This window comes from Choloepus didactylus, chromosome 9, assembly GCF_015220235.1.
Source record: "Choloepus didactylus isolate mChoDid1 chromosome 9, mChoDid1.pri, whole genome shotgun sequence".
NCBI lineage: Eukaryota > Metazoa > Chordata > Mammalia > Pilosa > Megalonychidae > Choloepus > Choloepus didactylus.
The window spans coordinates 63,975,490-63,993,987 of NC_051315.1; the positions used below are offsets into that span (position 1 = coordinate 63,975,490).

The following is an 18,498-nucleotide window of genomic DNA, read 5'->3' on the forward strand; positions in this document are numbered from 1 at the left end:
TCTCTTAGCTTCTCTGGAGCAAGAGTCTGCTTTCAATGTCTGTCTTCAAACTGTCTCTCATCTGCAGCTCCTGTGCTTTCTTCCAAGTGTCTCTCTTCGCTGTAGCCCCAAAATGTCACTCACAGCTGCACTGAGTTCCTTCTGTTTGTCAGCCCATTTATATGGCTCCACTGATCAAGGCCCACCCTGAATGGGTGGGGCCATGCCTCCATGGAAATATCTCATCAGAGATACCACCTATGGTTGGGTGGGGCGCATTTCCACGCAAACAACCTAATCCAAACGTTCCAACTTAATCCTCACTAATATGTCTGCCCCACAAGATTTTATCAAAGAATATGGCTTTTTCTGGGGGACATAATACATTCAAACCAGCACACATGCCTATGATTTCACAGAGAGCAAGTGGCAGAGCCAGGATTCAAATTCAGTTTGTGTGCCCAGGGCTCGTTCTCTGATGATGCAACCTTTCATTTAGGCTTTTTTTTCAGTTCATGTGAAAGATACCTGAAGCAGAGATATCAGCTAGAGGTAGCAAGGATTACAAAGAGGGGAGTGTGGTATAGTGAAAAGTAATGCTGCTTGCCCTTTGGTGGTATGTGATGTGGCAACTTTAATTCAAGAAGTGTAAGACCAGAGAGTTGGACTAGATGACCTCTGTGCTGGTTTGGATGCATTATGTCCCCCAAAATGCCATGTTCTTTGATGCAGTCTTGTGGGGGCAGATGTATTAAGTGTTGATTAGGTTGAAACCCTTTGATTGAGTGTTTCCATGGAGATGGGACTCAATCAACTGTGGGTGAAATGTTTGATTGGATTATTTCCATGGCGATATGGACTCCGCAAATTCAGGGTGGGTCTTGATTTATTTGCTGGAGCCCTATAAAAAAAGCTCACAAACAGAAGGACCTCAAAGTAGTTAAGAGTGACATTTTGGAGAGCAGCTGTTGAAAGCAGACTTTTGCTGGTCCAGAGTTTGCCTGGGAGGAAACTAAGAGAACACCCCAGATGCCTAGAGAGAAACATCCTGGGAGAAAGTCATTTTGAAACCAGAACTCCAGAGCAGATGCCAGCCATGTACCTTCCCAGCTAACAGAGGTTTTCTGGACATCATTGCCATTCTTCTGTGAAGGTACCCTATTGTTGATGCCTTAGCTTGGACCCTTTTATGGCCTTAAGACTGTAACTTTGTAACCAAATAAACCCCCTTTATAAAAGCCACTCCATTTCTGGTATTTTGTATAAGGCAGTATTAGCAAACAGGAACAACCTCTTAATGGGGTGGCCACATGGCCCCAGTCTTCCAGGGCAGCCCCAATTTACACATCTTATGCCAAGGTAACTGTTATAAAGTACCCCCCTTCACTTTCAAAAGTGTTCTACTGTGGACCATACAGTCTTAGGTCACCCTATCTATAAGGTTCTTTCTGGTTCTTAATTTCTGTAATTTCAAATTGAACCTAATAATATTTCTTTGGTGATTGAAGCAACATGAGTTTCCATTTTCCAGGCCTGAATGGTATTAGGGACTGACAGCAGATTCTTGTGTGGAGGTTGTTTTGCATTTCTAATACAGTAATTTTTTCTGCTAGTGCCCCGTCCTTTAAAAGTACACCAGTAAACCCCCTTCCAGTCAATTTGGTTCCAGTTAATGTGGGATCATTAAATAAATATTTGTTTTCTTTTTCATACAATATGGCTACCATTTATTGTGTGCTTATAAGAAGTCAGGCACAGTGCTGGGTGCATTATCTCAGTTAATGCACAGATTAATGCTGTAAGAGTTACTCCTTTTATAGATAAGAAAACTGAAAGCCAGAGAAGTTAAGTGACATGCAAGTATACAGCCAGGTCACCCCAATCTCTTAACCATTATACTCTATTGAGATATGCACACACAGAACAGATAATTTAAAATATTATCAGGCCTGCTAAACTTCCATTGGCCTTTTCTATATTTATCAGTGTCAATGCTATTCTTTGTAATTTCATCGTTCACACTTCCACTATCCATCTTTACCTTAGAATAGAAGAGTCTCTTAAAGTAAACAGGCAACAGACTAAGACGCAGGTTTTCAGGAAAAACAAACAAGAAGGAATTAGAAAGTAGATGCGATGAATATTTACTTATATGGACCATTTTATTTCTTGAGTTTGTCTTTCTTTACCACAGTATAAAGCAGAAAACAGACACTTGCTTTTTCATTTATATTTACATAGACAATGCTTAAAAAAAACCACCAGTTGACACTCATATTCTGCTTTATTTATTATCTGGCTCATTTACAAAGACATATGTGTAGGGTAGAATCTACACCACCATTTAAACTATCCTGTTGATCTAGATACCAAACTGTGCAAGTTTACATAGTGCAGTGGTATGAAAATAATTTTTTCTCCCTTCTACAGTCTCTGACTATAAACATGGAAAAATTAATTTCATGTCAAAATTTGTTGGGGACTTTAAGTCATCTCATTTCTGCTACTAAAAGAATAAAACTGGTATTACAAGTTAAAATATAAAGGCCTAACAGTTTTTACAAATATGCAAATAATCTGCTACTTAGACATAAAAAGTTGACTTCTTTCAAATCACAAAGTAAGGCACCATTGGATTAAACATTTTTCTTGGCTTTTACTAAATAAAATGCATAGTGAAATAAATACCGAACACTGAATTTTAATACTGTAATACATTTCAATATAAAATGATATGTGAATGTTAAAATACCATATTGCATCTTGAATACATTTATCTGGAAATTTTATGGAAAAAAGCACACGTAAGCCCTGATTTCAGGGAAGAAAATAATCAATTTTGTGATTTGCCATAGTTTAAGATTTTAGCATAGAACATATTCAAAGTTTGGGATGCAATTAGGTTGCTAACTTTTGAAAGAGTGTAGGTGAACTAATGAAACATTCACTCAAAAAATACATTCTAAAACATACCTATTATGGATGAATGGCAACTTTGAGCTATGACCCTGTTTTAAACATTAGGATGGTCTCTGCAAAGTTGGGATATAAGGAAATTGGTAATTCTCATCAACACTTACAGAATTTAGACTCACTTACTCTGGTACAGACTTTTCTCTGCTATATTCACTAGGAAAGCCAAACTCCATCTTTTCTGAAGTGGGTCATTAGGCTTTATCATGGGATGTTCATCACTTGAAGCCAGATCAGCAAAATAAAATGATGCTGCTAAATTACCAAAATGTCAAAGATAAAATACATTTTTGAAAATATTTTGCCAAGCTTGTTACACCTTTGTATTTCTTGATTCTTTTTAAGTAAAGAGCCCCAAATGACTGTTTGGAAGATAGATGAATAATACAAAACAGGGGGAGAAAACAAGTTCTGTGATGTATCAAGGCCAGGGCTTTGGCAAGGAAAGTTACAAAAATACAATGTATTCAAATTGGTAACTTCATAATTTGTTAGACATCCCTAAGTTCTCTTGTTTTATATAAATGAAACAATGATTTATTCTTTAAATAAAAATGCATTTTTCAAATTTTTCTTTGGATTGATTTCTTGTTAGAATTCCTAGCAACTCAAGAACAATACACTGAAACCATGACACAAAGTTTAGAGAGATATGCATATGTGGTTGTGTGCTTTTAAAAAATAAGTAATGGTGATTTTAGACATATTCAACCATATAAAACATCTAAGTGGAAATACTTTTTTCCAACTCTATAGCTACATTTAAAAGTCCTAGTAAGGTTTTGAAAAAAAAAACCAGATTAAAAAAAAGGCAAGTCTGGCTCATCCCATGGTCCTTTAGGGGAGCTTTATTTGCATAGATCCAAGACAAATGATTCTCCTTGTGAGATTCAAACAAATTCCCTCCAATTTCCGGTAGCTTTCTCCCTAAAGCTCTCAGTGCCATTAGCATCAGAATAAGATTTTTAGAGCTTTGCTCATCAACTGAAATCTGTTCCCTTATTCCCTGTTTCTGATGTGAAGCCTTTCCCTGGCTTTCCCGCCCCCACTGTGAGAGCCTTTCCCGTCCAGTGGACAGAGCTCAGCGGGAGAGGAACAGACCCCACAAGGCAATCGTCCAACTGAGGGGTCAGCTCCTAGGCCAGCTGGCTCTGCACCTGGAAGACCCCACAGGCCTTCTGTCTGTCTCCAATGGCTTTATTCCATATGACTGTAAACTGTATTAGATCAATTTCTGACCTTGGTAATGTGAAGCAACACTTCTATACAGACATTAATGAAAGAGGAAAAATAAGGGAGCAAACTCTAAGATGAAGCTGCCTGCCAAGGTATGGGTCCTAACTTTATTCTTAAGTTGTCTCTTGAATTGCTGAAGCTCATCTGGCCCCTTCAAAAAACCAAACCAAACTAAACCCATACACAAGAGGCTTTTGCACCAGCCTTCATCTTCCGGACCTGTGATGTCCAACAGAGCAGCCACCAGCCACATGTGGCTGTTGAGCACCTGAAATGTGCTGGTCCAAATGGAGATGTGCTGTGAGTGTAAGATACACGTAGGATTTCAAAGACTTAGTACCAAAAAACGTAAAATATCTAGTTAGTAATTACTGTATTGATTATAGGTTGAAATAATATTTTGGATATACAGGATTAAATAAATATATTATTAAAATTAATTTCACTTGGTTCTCTTTACTTAAGATGTGGCTACTAGAAACTTTTTAATTGCGTATGTGGCTCACATATTTCTATTGGACAGCTCTGTCTTAGACCCCACCTCAGACTGCCAAAGACGGGGCCATCCATAACCCCCAAATTATCACAGGGGCCCTCGCTCAAAACTTGCTTAGGTGGTCTGTGGTTCATGGAAACAAGCAGGAGGCCAAGCATGCAAAAAGGCATGGAAGTAAACAGCTCTCAGGGACTTTCATAATTATATATCTGTAGCATATAAGCAGTGAATGCTTGAATTTGGTTGGGTAAAAGCTGGGCTCTAGTTCACAAAAGCCTATCGACCCCAAAGCAGCCAACACCAGCAGGCTGTAGATGAAGCAAGCAAGAGCTTGGAGAATATACACAATATAAAAAGCTGGGTGCATTTCATAATCAGATTCCTGCCCCCCAACCCCTACTTCCCCCTTCCACGCCTAACATAGTCCCGCCTCACGTTCCCTTCTTCCTTATTGCCTATTTGAAGAGGACAAGGGAGGGCAAAGGGGAGGAGGATGTGTGACTCTCAGATAGCAACAACGGAAGCAGCTCTTGAGCTTGGGCGGAGAAGGGCAGGCAAGGATCACCTAGGAATGGGGGGGAGTGGTGGAGCACCCCTTTCTCTTCGGTTGGAGCCACCTTGATGGGAAAAAAAAGAGAAAAAGATCATTTTGGTTAGAAAGCCCTATTGCTGTGGAAATTTAGGGATGGTTGCAAAGGTACCCACTAACTTATCCCCTATGATCAAGGTTGTAAACTAATTGTCATATGTGGTTATGAAGTGAGAAGGAAAAGAAAAAGAAGGATCTGAATAAACATTACTAGTGAAAGCTGACCTGCCACTGGCTACAGAGTACCTGTACAAAAGTAAGAAAGTTCTAAAAAAAATGGTTTTTCTTCTTATCACAGACAAATAGTACATGATTATTATAGCTACAGAAAATATGGATGAGCAAATACAAAAAATCACCCATGCATGCACCACCCCAAAGTAGCCACTGAGAACATTGTGTATATTTTCCATTTGTTTTCTATATAAACAGTTTCTTTTTTTCTTCCAGAAATAGGATCATATATATTCAGTTTGAAGACCTTTTCAAAGTCATAACTCTTTATCAATATAATTATTAATGACACACTGCATTCTATTATATGGGTATACTATAGTTTATTTGATTTATATAAAAGTTATTTATAGAAAATTAATTTATATAAAATTTTATTAATTTAATAAATCACTTCCATTGGACATGTAGATATCTTCCAATTTCTAAACAATGCATTTTTAAGCTATGCATATTCATGGGCTATCAGCACTACAGCCAGGATTAAAATCCATTCACATTCAACCCTTTATTTTTTTATTCACTTATCCTACAAATGTTTTTTGAGGATCTAACAGGTGTCAGGCCTGAAGCCAGGTGCTCAGCTGCTGTGAGCAGGCCTGCCAAGGCCAGTGTCCATTGGAGAGGTCTGCCACGGCCACTACTCAATGCTCTGAGTCTTGGGTGGGCCGGCAGATTCCTCGGCATGCATCTCATAGTGACCCTAGTAATCTGCTTAGGGATTTCAGAGTTCTAAGCAAATCTCTGAGCTATGAGAGGAGCCAGATGAAAACACTGGCGGTCCATTATTCCCTCTCCTTCTCACCATCCTAAACCCAATCCTTTCTTGGGCAGGCATCCAAGGAAAGACTCATTGGGATGTCACCAGCCATGTGTCATAAAGCTTGATCATCAATTGTCATACCACAAGTGGTTAGCAAAACGAGGGCTGGCCTTGTGCAAAGCTGTAATTAGGAGGCACTCAACGTGTACTCTTCCCTGTTCAGGGCTGTCTGAGTGCCCTGCCAGGCTGTGCACTTGGAGGCTGAAACAACTACCGGAACATAATAGAACCTCTGGATGGTATTTTATTTTTGTTAGATCCATTACCATTTCAAAATTTAAAAAATGCATACTGCTAGAAATATTTAAAGCAAATCTATAAAATATTTAGTGGGGGGTGGTAGAAATTAATTTATCAATTTAAGGGATATTTTTAAATGCCTACTATGTTGCAGGCTGTATGCCACCTAACGAAGATGCAATAGTGAGGAGGGTATAGTCCCAGTCCTTAGAGAAAGGGGGAGGGGGGAGGGAATGTGTTCAGTTATTAAATCACAAATCTAGAGGTGCTGGGAGGATGGTTCTGTTATTGGTGTAAAGATACAAATAAAACGCTTATAAGTCAGAAAAAATAGTCAGGGTCACACGAACAACTCCTTAAGTGAATTCATTTATTAATGCCTGAGGTGAAAGAAACACAGGCTGCACTCTTAACAGACAGAAGCCCCTCTTCTGATGAACATACACAACTGAGAGATATTTGTCCCATATGAAGACTTATTTTTCACCAAAAATTTCATCCACCAATTCTTGTATGCTAATTTTATTAGAGTTACACCTTTTTTATCAGGCATTATCTAGGAATGCAGTACTTTTTTATCAGGCATTATCTAGGAATGCATTATCTAGGAATGCAGATTTTCTAGAACCTAAAAGTTTTCTGCTTAAGCAGCAATATTCAGTTTATTTCTGGCATTTGTTCATGGAAATCTTGCTAAGATATTCTCTAGTTCTCACAATTTTTCCACACATGCACAAAGCACAAATTTGGCCTGTTCTTAATAACAACTGATGGAAACATCTGTTACTGTCCTGTGCTGTAATACACAGCACAGCTCTGTGTCCCCATCTCCTCCTTTGACCTGAGACTGCCAATTATCACTTCTCCCCAATGTCAGGGATTCTGCTTCTAACCGACCCTAACTTCTGCTGATGTTAAATCTGTTCTAAAGTTGGGAACCATCTGACATATCTAAGAACTGTGTGTCAGGTAAGCATCAGCGGGCTCTGAATATGTGTAAGGAGCTCTGCTAGGGAGGAAGGACATGGCTAGGGACAAGGGGACCACTTGATATGCTCAAAACCTTTTCCTCCACACATTTCTGGTTTGGGAATTTGGTGCTGAGGCTGAAGCTGGGACAAGCTGGGGCCTCATCAGCGATACGTGCATATCTCACGCTAATTCTTCCTTAGTTCTATACTTTTATTGTTCTGAAATTGCAGTTTGTCTATTTTCTCTTCTTGTTCATGTTTCTTCTTCAATAGGGGAAAGGCAATTTACTTCTTTATGGCAACATTATATATATATTAGCAAAATCCCAGAAACAATCTAAATTCCCAATAACAGAAAACTAAATGACTATACGCTGACTCAATGGAAAACTGTGAAGTAAAAACTGTGTGGTAAAATGGGAAAGTGTTTACTAAATAATGTTATGTTAAACCCCACCACTGCAAAACTGTATTCCCTAATTATAACTAAATAAAAAAACCAAAATTATCTGGATAAAAGTTGGAAGAAAACTTAGTTAATGAAAAACACTATGTTCAGATGGAGAGATTGTAGATATTCTAAATATTTTCATTTAATATTCTGTAAAGCTTTAACTATAATAATACATTTAAAAGATCAAAGCAGTTACAGTGAGTTTTTGTTATAATTAATAAGAGATTTTGCTGATATCTAACTAGTAAGAAGAGAATATGGCTCTATTTGTGCTGTCTCAGGAGGACTGAAATGGGGGAAGATTGTCCAAACAAGCAAACTAATACGATTTAATCTACTACTAAACTATGGGTATTTAGAGCAGATGACAAAACATTAAAACAATCATTTATCATATGCATTCTGGATATCTCCAATCTCCTCATCACACGTGGAAGAGGAGTTTTCCAGAATTTACATAGCTCTGAATGGGGTGCTGTGCCCCACTCAAGGTAAGAGGCCCAATTTCCTGTACAACCATCAGCACGTATCCCAGGCTAGGTAAAGTATGAATCCGCCAAATGCCCTTGCAGAAATACTCACTTCGGCTTTCATTTCTTGGCAATTTGCTGGGATAACTTTTGGTCGTTGGTACATATGGTTCTGGAGGTGGCAAATCAGAAATCGGATGGAAGTAGAATCTACTTTCCCACTCATCTAGGGGAGAAACAAACAGTATCTTTAGTACTAGACAGTCTGCTATGAAGACCTTATGTAATGAAAGACACAGAATAAAACAGAGAACTGCAGAAATTACTTTTCAGTTTTATGCCTGGAAGTTAATATATAAGCTGGAAGTGCTACAAATGTTACTGAATAGCACGCTGATAAAATATACTGGTCTGCAAATCAAAGCAAGGCAGATCCAAGTGATGATAAATTACAGTGATTAGGATGCAGGGAGGGCCCCTGCAGGAGCTGCAGGTTTGGGACACCTTTCTTCCCACCAGTAGGCCCACAGATACCTGGGACCACTCAGGTAACAATGGCAGACATAAATGGCAGGCCCTCGAGCCTCTTACCTATGGCAAACTGTTTAGAAATGGAGATAATAAGAAGGTAAGCTACCAAAATGGTTCTTTTCAGAATTCTGGAATCTGACAAGTTAATAACCAAAAATGAGACAGGTCAGAGAAAAATTATCTGCCTTTTTGGGGGGGAGATAGGATGAGAGAGTACTCTCTGTAATTTGAAATTGTGGGGGCCCTAAAATGGTTAGATAGATCAGTATGGTGCAATACAAAAACAATGAAGGTAATACAAACTGAGAAACATGAATGCAAACAAACACAATTTACCACTCCATTGTTGCCCTATAGCCAGAAAAGTTTCTGAGGGGCTGGGACCACATCTCACCTTCACATGAAGAGTCTTGGAAGCCGTTTCTAATTGATGTGGATGGAGGAGGTGGGGGTGGTGCCCCAGCTCCGGGCCTGTCGGGAGGAAGAGGAGGCCTGGGCCCACTTCTGGGGCTGTCTAGCCCACTCCTGGATGGCAACTGAGGGGTGGCAGGAAGGGCCCGAGAAGTGCTGCCATTTCTGTTCATAGGAGGAGGTGGTGGGAGAGGGCCTGGAGTAGAGGAAGAGATTTAGTTGGTAACTTAGGTCCTACATTACTGTTATCACTGTCTTTATCAGTGTGCAATTACTGAATGCCTGCTGGATGCATGCTCTTTAAGGAATATAGAGAAATGGTGGCGACTTCTAGGAGATTTAACTGAGAAACGAGTAGGCACATATCAACACAAAAATGCACACTTCTATCCATGTAAACGCAAAATGAGTGCATATTGACAGCTTAATGGCTGTTTTGGCTTGGAGTTAGTATCAAGATTGGAGATGATAGATACAGTAACAAGTGATAATCTGTTTATATTGACAACTGTATAATTTAAAATACATTTCATAATGCTTTGAAACAGCTACTGGACTAATTATTGTGACATAAAGCTTTTTAAATAAATACTATTTTCAAAAAGAATAAGATAGGTATGAAGTTATTTTAGGCCTTTAGAAGGACTTATGTTCTTTAAATGCACAGTATTATTGCTAATTACACAAGCATATTTCTGTGATGGATTTGATCTGTTTTCAGGCAGAAGTGACATCAGAAAACCAAATATCAGTCATCCTGAGAATAACAGGAGTTCCTTCTTGGTTATTCCTCTTTAGGGAGACAGATTAACACAGGGAGTGATAAACAGCTAATCAATGTCCCTGGCTGCAAATGCTAATGTGGGCTCTGGACCCCTGGGCATGATACTATGGAACTTGAATTCCTGACTATAAAAGGGAGCACTAATTAGTCTCCTTTCTCATAGCATTGTTGCTGGAATTAGTCCAAAAGCAAACAAAAAGTACTATATAAGTACTTGAAACAGTTTTTTTTAATGCTAGTATAACTAGAAATGTTTAAGTCCCTAGAAAAAATGTTCACAGTCAATTCTTTGTGATAACACAGAAGAAATTTATCTTGCTTTTCCTATTCTCAAAATGGAGAGTCTATGGGTAGTGAGTAAATTAAAAAAAGAACCCGAGCATTTTCCCTTGTGAATAAAAATGGTCTTAGTAATTATGCCTGACCTTCCGCAGTGCATTCCACTTGCAGATATCCCTGACAGGAAGTTTTGGCTCAAACACTGGAGGGAGGTGGGGAAGCACTGCCCAGCATGAATGGCTTCTCAAGGAGTCTCCACTCCTCACCTTGCAGGGTTTATTTACTGCCCCCATCCACTTGTCACTGCTGGAGTCCCAGTCAGCAAGAGGTGATTTACTGGAGGAAAAGTCTCTCACATTCTACGTGTTTAACTTCACTGACATTATCACTACGTAACTGTCATGAAATGCAACTAGACCCCCAATATCATGGGGCCTGGTTCTATGTAATGATTTTTTTTTTTTTTAAGTAAATGTTCAAGTTCTTAACTCTCCAACCTTCTGGCTCCCTACTTCAAACCCAGGCAGGCACAATAGAACAGGAAACAGGTTTCTATTTCCCTTAAGACCAAATAATAATAATTAAAAGTGCCATTATTGAATGCAATTATATGCATTCACTATCCATGGGAAATATGATAGTTGCTACACATACTTTTCTCATTTAATTCTTAAAACAATCCTGTGAGATGTAGGAATAATATTAACTTCTTTCTCTAGATGAGGCCACAGAGGTTTTGAAGGTTAAAAAGCCCAAGTCGGGAGGCTAATAAGTGGAAAGACAGATTCTAAAGCCCACTCCCTAACAATAAAGCTAAACAACACTTCAAAATACAGATGGTTCTTGATGACCTCTCATATGCTCTTGTGGGAATGTAAATTGACAGGAATTTTCTGGGGGGCAATCTGGCAGTACTTATTGAAATCCATAGTTTACTGTGAAATTTCTAGGAATTCATCCAAAGGAAATACATAGAGATGTGCACAAATGTTTAGCTACAAGGATGCATCACTGCATTATCTGCAATAGCAAAAATCTAGAGATGGCCCAAATGACTAAGTGATTGGTTAAATAAATCAAGGTACATTTGTAAGATCTAATACTGTGCAGCCATTAAAAGTTAAGTTGTAGAGGAACAGTTAATCATAACAGAAAACATCAATGAGATATTGTTAAATAAAAAGCAAGTTATCAAACAATATGTAGGGTAATAACATTTTTGTAAAAATGTGCATATATGCCTTTTAAAACGACTGAAAAGGCATATAACAAAATGTTAACTATAATTATTTCTGGATGGCAGTGGTAATAGGATTATAGGAGGTTTTAAATTTTCTTATACTTTTCTGTATTTTCTGTGACAAACAGGTATGACTTATGTAATCAAAAGAAACAATAAATGTTATAAATATTTGTCACTGCCTATCATATTTTGGGGAAGATTTAATCTATCGATTATTTAACCATCTGACAGAACCATGCAAACAGCTTCTCAAACCACTTTGGGGGACAATACACAGTTGTTTGATGAGAAGAAAATGTTGCATTTTGCTTATCTGATTACTTGTTCTCATTCGTTCATTGAAGAATACTCAATGAGATGCCACTATGTCCAAGGCTTAGATGACCTCAAAATGTTTTTAATAGACTAGTAAATTTTCTATAATTTTAATCAATCCTCAGTGGCAGAGTGATTTAAAGGAGCAGTTCTCAAACCTTGCTGTACAATCCCAGGGAGCTTTCAAATATCCTAACGCCCCCCAGTCTGCATCCCCAGGCCAATACAACCAGAAACCCTGGGGAGAGCACCCAGGCACCAGCAATTTTGAAAGTCCCCCAAGTGATTGTGGCACAGGGCCAAGTCTGAGACTACTGGTTTAAAGAATGGGGTTTATTAGACCCATGAGGTCACAAGGTCAAACGTCAGTTAACTTCTAAAGAAAAAAAATGTCCCGTTTCCAGACATCATGTATGATTAAGGAAAATGAAAAAAATTAGATGGTTCTACTGAATCCATCAACAACCGCTACAAACAAGTCAGTGCATTTATTCTACTAAAAGTGCCTATTACAATGACCTGCCACAGCCAGGAGAGCAAGTTGTGCAAATGCTAGGGAATCCTCGATTTCACTTCACTTTCTGAGGGCTCTCCCCTTAGATTAAGGTTTCTTAACCCTAGGTGGTGGGATCCTAGTTGGACCTCAGCAGGCCCTTCCACCCATGAAATCACATGCAAATTCTAAGAGGTGCTTATGAACATTTTTATAAAGAGAAGGCCTGTACGTTTATTTGATCCTCCATGGAGTCTTTGTGCCAGAGATGATAACAGCAAAATGGGCTCTTTTTTTAAACATTTGTCCTTAAGGAATGGGGAAGTAGCCTCAAAGCTTGACAGCTGAAGAGAGAATTTGAGTTCATTAGCTCTTAAGGAACTGCCATTCTCACTGGCCTAATAGAGCTCTCTGCAGGAGACTGGAATTTATTCCCCCAATGAAGACAGCTGAAATTCACTTTCAGGATGCAGGGTAGTAAAATGGCAAGCACATTTCAGAGATGGAAGATAAAAGTTCTAGCCTCCTCTTCATTGACCAACTAGTGATCATTTCACTTTTGGTCACTCAGTCTCATCTCTAAAACATGGACAGAAACACTGCCCCCTTTCATATAAGGTTTACATGAGATCAAGATGAAATCATACATGTTATGTGTCTTAAGCATAAAGCACTCATATTCGCTTGCACGATTATTACTGGCATTCTGGCGGGCTGGTGTGAAGACAGCTCACCCCACCTCTCGCCATACCTGATCTGCCTGGCGGGTCCCTCACTGGAGGAGGGGGTCTCTCATTGGGTGGGGGAGGAAGCGGGCCCGACCGTCCTGGTGAAGGTAAGGGAGGTGCAGACGAAGTAAGGGACAAATTCCGCTGTGGGAGCCTTGGGATTTCGTCACTGCCGCTGGAACCTGGAGGCAGGGGAGGAGGGCCGGGCCTGTTGGGTGGCGGCGGCGGCGGTGGGGCCTGTGAGGAGGAGGAGGGCCGCAGGGTGGAAGGCACCGGAGGTTTGCTGTTCTGAGGCGGCGGCGGTGGGCCCGCTTCCCTGTGCATGGAGGGTCTGTTGCCCACCGGAGGAGGCGGGGGCGGAGGTTTGTCATCCAAGGACCTGCTCGGGGTAGGGGGCAGGGGGGGCCTGTTGGAGAAAGGCGAGGAAGAGCTCGACGGGGCCTGACGTATGGAGCCTCCTCCAAAGGCGCCTCGGTTTCCAGGGAAAGGCGGCGGAGCAGGCCCAGGGCTGGGCTGCCTGGGTGGCCCAGGCACCGGTGGGGAGCCCCGGCTGTGCAGATTTGACTGAGTGGGTCTTGGCGTATTAGGTACTGGAGGGGGGATGCTGTCGGGCTTGGAGCCCACGTCAGGCCTCGGGGGAGGCATTCGGTTCCTCTGCGGCTCCGGGAGACCACTTCTGTGGCCTGGAGAAGGCACTGGAAACCTTCCCGGGCCACTTGGGGGTGAAAAAGGTTTGGCAGCGGTGGCTCTTCCTCCTGGTGGCAAAATCGGTGGTCGACTTGCGCCGGAATCTGAAGAAGAGAAAAACAAAACAAAACAAAATTTAACAACAACAGGAGAAACCTTCAGCCCCTCGTACCTCTCAGGTTTGAAAATTAACTCAGGCCTCTTTGGTGTAAAAATTAGTTGTTCCAATATAAAGTACCATATGCAAGGGCTTCCTAACGCCTTTGAAGAGAAATTCCAAAGAAAAAGTGGAGAAATATAATGGAAAAGTTAGGATTGCAATAAGAAAGAACTAAGAAAGGAAAAAGGGACTGTCAGACAAAATGTTATTGAAAGAGTCAATGCCAGTGGACTGTCTGAATCTGCCAAAAAGACAGCTTTACAATTTTTTTTTTCCTACTAGGTCAACTTCCATTTCAATATTGGCAAGACAGAGCAACCCTATCACATAATTAAAATAAAACTGATTTGGTTCAACAAAGGGAGGTGGGTACTATAAGGGGGAACAAAAGATATTGAAAAATTCAAACCACCACCCTAGAATCTCTTTGAACCCAAGGTAATTCTCAGAAAATGGCTGGCCTTAAATGTTGCCTACCATATGCTGAAATAATATTGGATTAAGTGCATAGGTTGGCATTATGTAAAAAAATTTAATGTAAAGTATTGGATTTTTGCTTGGTAAATAAACTACAAATCTTAAAAAAAAAATGTTGTCTACCACTTCAACCATGAGCTAATTAAGATGCCAAAAATTTATTGAGCACCTGCTGTGTCAGCCATTATTCTAGATGCTAGAGACAGAGTAGTGAACAAAATAGAAAAGATTATGCTCTCCTATAGTTCACATTTTTGTGGAGCAGATAAATGATAAACATGTAAACAAATATTTCCAGATAGTTAGAAGTACTAAAAAGAAATTAAAATGAAGAGTGCCTGGAGAGGCCAGGACGGATGGGGTGGTTGGGAACAGCTCCTCTGAGGATGTGACATTTGAGCTGAGGCCTGGCGAGGAGCCAGCCATATAACGATGAGGAACTAAGGTGCTTTGGCAGCAGGGCCAGCAGGTGCAAAGGCCCTGAGGTGGGACCAAGCTTCCAAGTTCAAAATCCAGGCTGTGTGCTCTTGAGCACAGTGAACATGGAGGACAGCCCTGGGAAATGGAGCCCAGTGGTCACGTGGGGCCTGATCATAAAGAGTTTTGTAGGTCAGAAGAAGGAGTTTGGATTTTATCCAAGGCTCAATGAGAGGCATTTGGAGGGATTTATGGTAGAGTGTATATACACAATTTTCTGTTTAGACTTTAGCACTAGAAAAAGCTATGCTTTCCTTGAGTATGTGATATATTTCTATATCACCAACTTGTGATTAAGTTATATCTTCCTCTCAGCTTTTTGATGAGGAGGTTCAGATAAGCTGAAGTTACTGCACCCTTTCAGGATGTTTGGGTAACCACTGTGTGCAATAACTTGAATCCTGTCCTCATTTTATTATTTTATTTCTATTTTTCTTTTGTCTTAATTTCTTCTCTGACTGTTACACTATTGAGTGCTTGCATTTCTCATCTACCTCAAATCCTTTTGGTGGGTTTTAAATAAATAAATTTAAATTTAAATACAGGTCTGGATAGACAGAATCTCTCATATTACTGAGTCTCCTTGTAGATTTTGACCATCTACTGCTGAAGTAGTCAGCTGAGCCTGAGGATTCAGTGACCTTATCTTCATATGCATGTGAGAATATCACACTTTCCCAGTGGACATTTTAAAAGATCCTGTTGGTCACAGAATTGGAAATAAAATTCTTCTAAACACGATAAACATTAAAAAAAGAAAACTTTTTGTGGTAAAATTTCTTGAGCTTCCATAGTATTTAGGAGAGAGCCTCAAACACTGTAAGGTTTTTAATTTAGCATTTCTCTCTGCCATCAGGTTCACAGATAATCTTGTTGGACTCATTTCCTCTGCTCCCTGCAGAGAATACCTAGAATCACTGGTACTGAAATATCAAATGTCTGTCATGCAAAATACCTTTACTAGATTTAGTGAAATTCATAATTATATTCGATATGAAGTGCTACATAGTGTTTTTGGAAAGTGGTTCTAAGTATTTACTAGACACCTGGGTCAGCTACCTCACAAAGAGCTGAAGTTGCCAGGTCACCAGACAGAGTTTCCAGAGGGGGCAAGCTCTGTTTGCTCCTTCCTCTTCTTCCCACTCCAGCTTACCCTTCAGCAAATACATAATAGCTCGATGGAGCTGCCTGATCCTGATTTAAAAAGAAGAATGATGCTAAATAGAATCTCTGTTACACAATGGTATTAACATTTAAAATGATCTAAAATGTTTTAAAGGGTTCAGTGCCTTGCAGGGTATGCCAAGCCTCCACAATGCCAAACTCTTCCTGTCTTCAGTTAGTAAGAGAGAAGGAAATTCTCATTACCGTTATCCCTGTTGGCCGTGGATCTCAGCTTCGGCATTCCAGCCTGGAACAGCCCTCCCAAACCAGGTGGTCCGCTGCCTCCAAAACTTCCACTGCTGCCACCGCCACCACCAAATCCGCCACCTCCGCCGCCTCCACCAAAGCCACCACTGCCACCAGCACCAGCTCCTTTAGGTTCTGCATGGAGAAAGCACAATCTTTTTACGTGTATGAAAACACCCACCCTGCACCTATGGTAGACCATTGGGATTTCTTCATTAAGACACAGGGTTTTAAAGGTTCACCCTTCCCTCCAGACTGAAAAGGAGGAGTGTCTCTCCATTCCAAGGCCTGGAAGAAACTGTAATAGACAATGACTTGTCCCCTTGTCCCCCACTTGACTATGGGTAATGTCTGTTTGTTCTATATCCTAGTTAAGATTTGGCAAATATGCAGGTCTTCAAAGAATGAAAGTTGCAAAGGAGGAGGAAATGCATTGAAAGGTAAGAAAATAAATAGTAAAATGAATAAAGAAGGAAATCAAATATCCTATAATATTACTCCTTGGGAATATTCAGTTAGCATTTTGGTGTATTTTCTCCTGCCAGTATTTTTTCAGTTCACACATTTTTTTCCTTAAAGTTAAGACCAAATTCAATAAATAGCTTTTAGCTGCTTTTTTCCACATAACATTTTATTGTTAGGCATTTCCCATGTCATTAAATATTCTTTGAGTTTACACGATTGCACTGTATTTTAGAACACAGTTATATTGTCATTTATTTAACCATTCACTTATTTGATGGTCTTTTAGGTTGATTTTAATTTTTATATCATAAATAAGACTTATGAACATCTTGTACATTTTTATCAGCACTTATTATTTCTTTATTATAAATTAGAAGTAAATTCCTGGGTCATATAGAATGTACATGTTTAAGGTTCTTGATACATAATGCAAAAATGCCCTCCAGAAAGGTTCACATTGGCAATATATGAAAATGATTATTTTTAATATCCTGCCAACACTAGGCTTTAACATTAAAAAAAATTCTTTGCAATTTGAGAAGGTACAAAGATTTTCTTTTATTTTTCATTTATTTTGTCAGGAAAAATTGTGAAAGATTTAGAAATGGGAAAGCAAACAAACAGAAGAAAGAAATTACTGCGTATCCTGTCTAGCCTTGGGGTATTTCTGCCTTCCATTGTCTTTGAGCTATTTTATAACTCTGTAAATTGTAGAAAACTGATAATAATGCAAATGATATTTGTCTATAGAAATACAAATTAGTTGTGTATAGTGGAATATAATTAATTATTGACCTATTTTGCACAAATTTCGGTACTTATCTGCCTATATGTGTGGTACTTTGAATTCTTCTTTGAAATGATTTTGACATTATACTGGTTCCCTCATTAATTAATGAGTTAAATAATACCTTTGACACATGTTCTTTTTATATGTGTGAGAGTCATAATTATACCATCTTAAAAATTGCCTCTTAATAATCTCTGTATGTATGTATGGTTTTATTTACGAGGTTGAACATTGTCTGAAATTCTATGTCCCCTTCCCCCTCAAAGAAAAAACTGTTCAGTTGTCACTAAGTATTATTTGAAATCTACAAGTTAATCTTGGAGAATATATTTTATGACATTTAGACTTCACATTTGGGAACATGGTATATTTTCCCATTGACTCACATCTTCTGTGTTTTTCAGTCAAGTTTTATAGTTTTCATGATATAGGTCACACACTTCTTGTTAGGGTTACTTTTTTTTTTTTTAATAAGAAATTTTATTTTGAGATAAATTCAAACTTACAGAACAGTTGAAAAAACAGTACAAATCCCATACATAGAACTCCAGCATACCCTGTTAGGGATACTTTTAGTAAGTTTTTGTTGAAATTGTGAAAGGAATGTTTTTACTACTATATATTTTAATTGATAGTTGTTGGCATCAGGAAATTTCATAAGCCACTCTGCTGTATTTTCTAAATTAAAATTCATAGAAAACTCATCATCTTGGATTTTCTAGTAGACATACAGTCTGCAAATAATGAAGGTTCTGCCTCCTCTTTTCTAATAGTCTTTTATCT

At 39.2% G+C, this 18,498-nt stretch overlaps 1 protein-coding gene across 3 annotated transcripts in view; it reads right to left on the reverse strand.

Annotated features, from left to right (window-relative positions):
* Window positions 1–2,122: 2,122 nt before the first annotated feature.
* Window positions 2,123–18,498, reverse strand: part of WIPF1 (WAS/WASL interacting protein family member 1) — a 124,385-nt gene continuing 108,009 nt past the window's right edge. For all 3 annotated transcript variants that reach the window (XM_037850299.1, XM_037850300.1, XM_037850301.1), the window contains exons 4-8: window positions 16,419–16,595; window positions 13,273–14,040; window positions 9,391–9,603; window positions 8,578–8,691; window positions 2,123–5,301 (exon numbers count right to left, since the gene is read on the reverse strand). In XM_037850299.1, coding sequence (XP_037706227.1) covers window positions 5,246–5,301; window positions 8,578–8,691; window positions 9,391–9,603; window positions 13,273–14,040; window positions 16,419–16,595 — 1,328 coding nt within the window. In that variant the 3' untranslated portion in view covers window positions 2,123–5,245. The remainder of the gene's footprint in view (window positions 5,302–8,577; window positions 8,692–9,390; window positions 9,604–13,272; window positions 14,041–16,418; window positions 16,596–18,498) is intronic.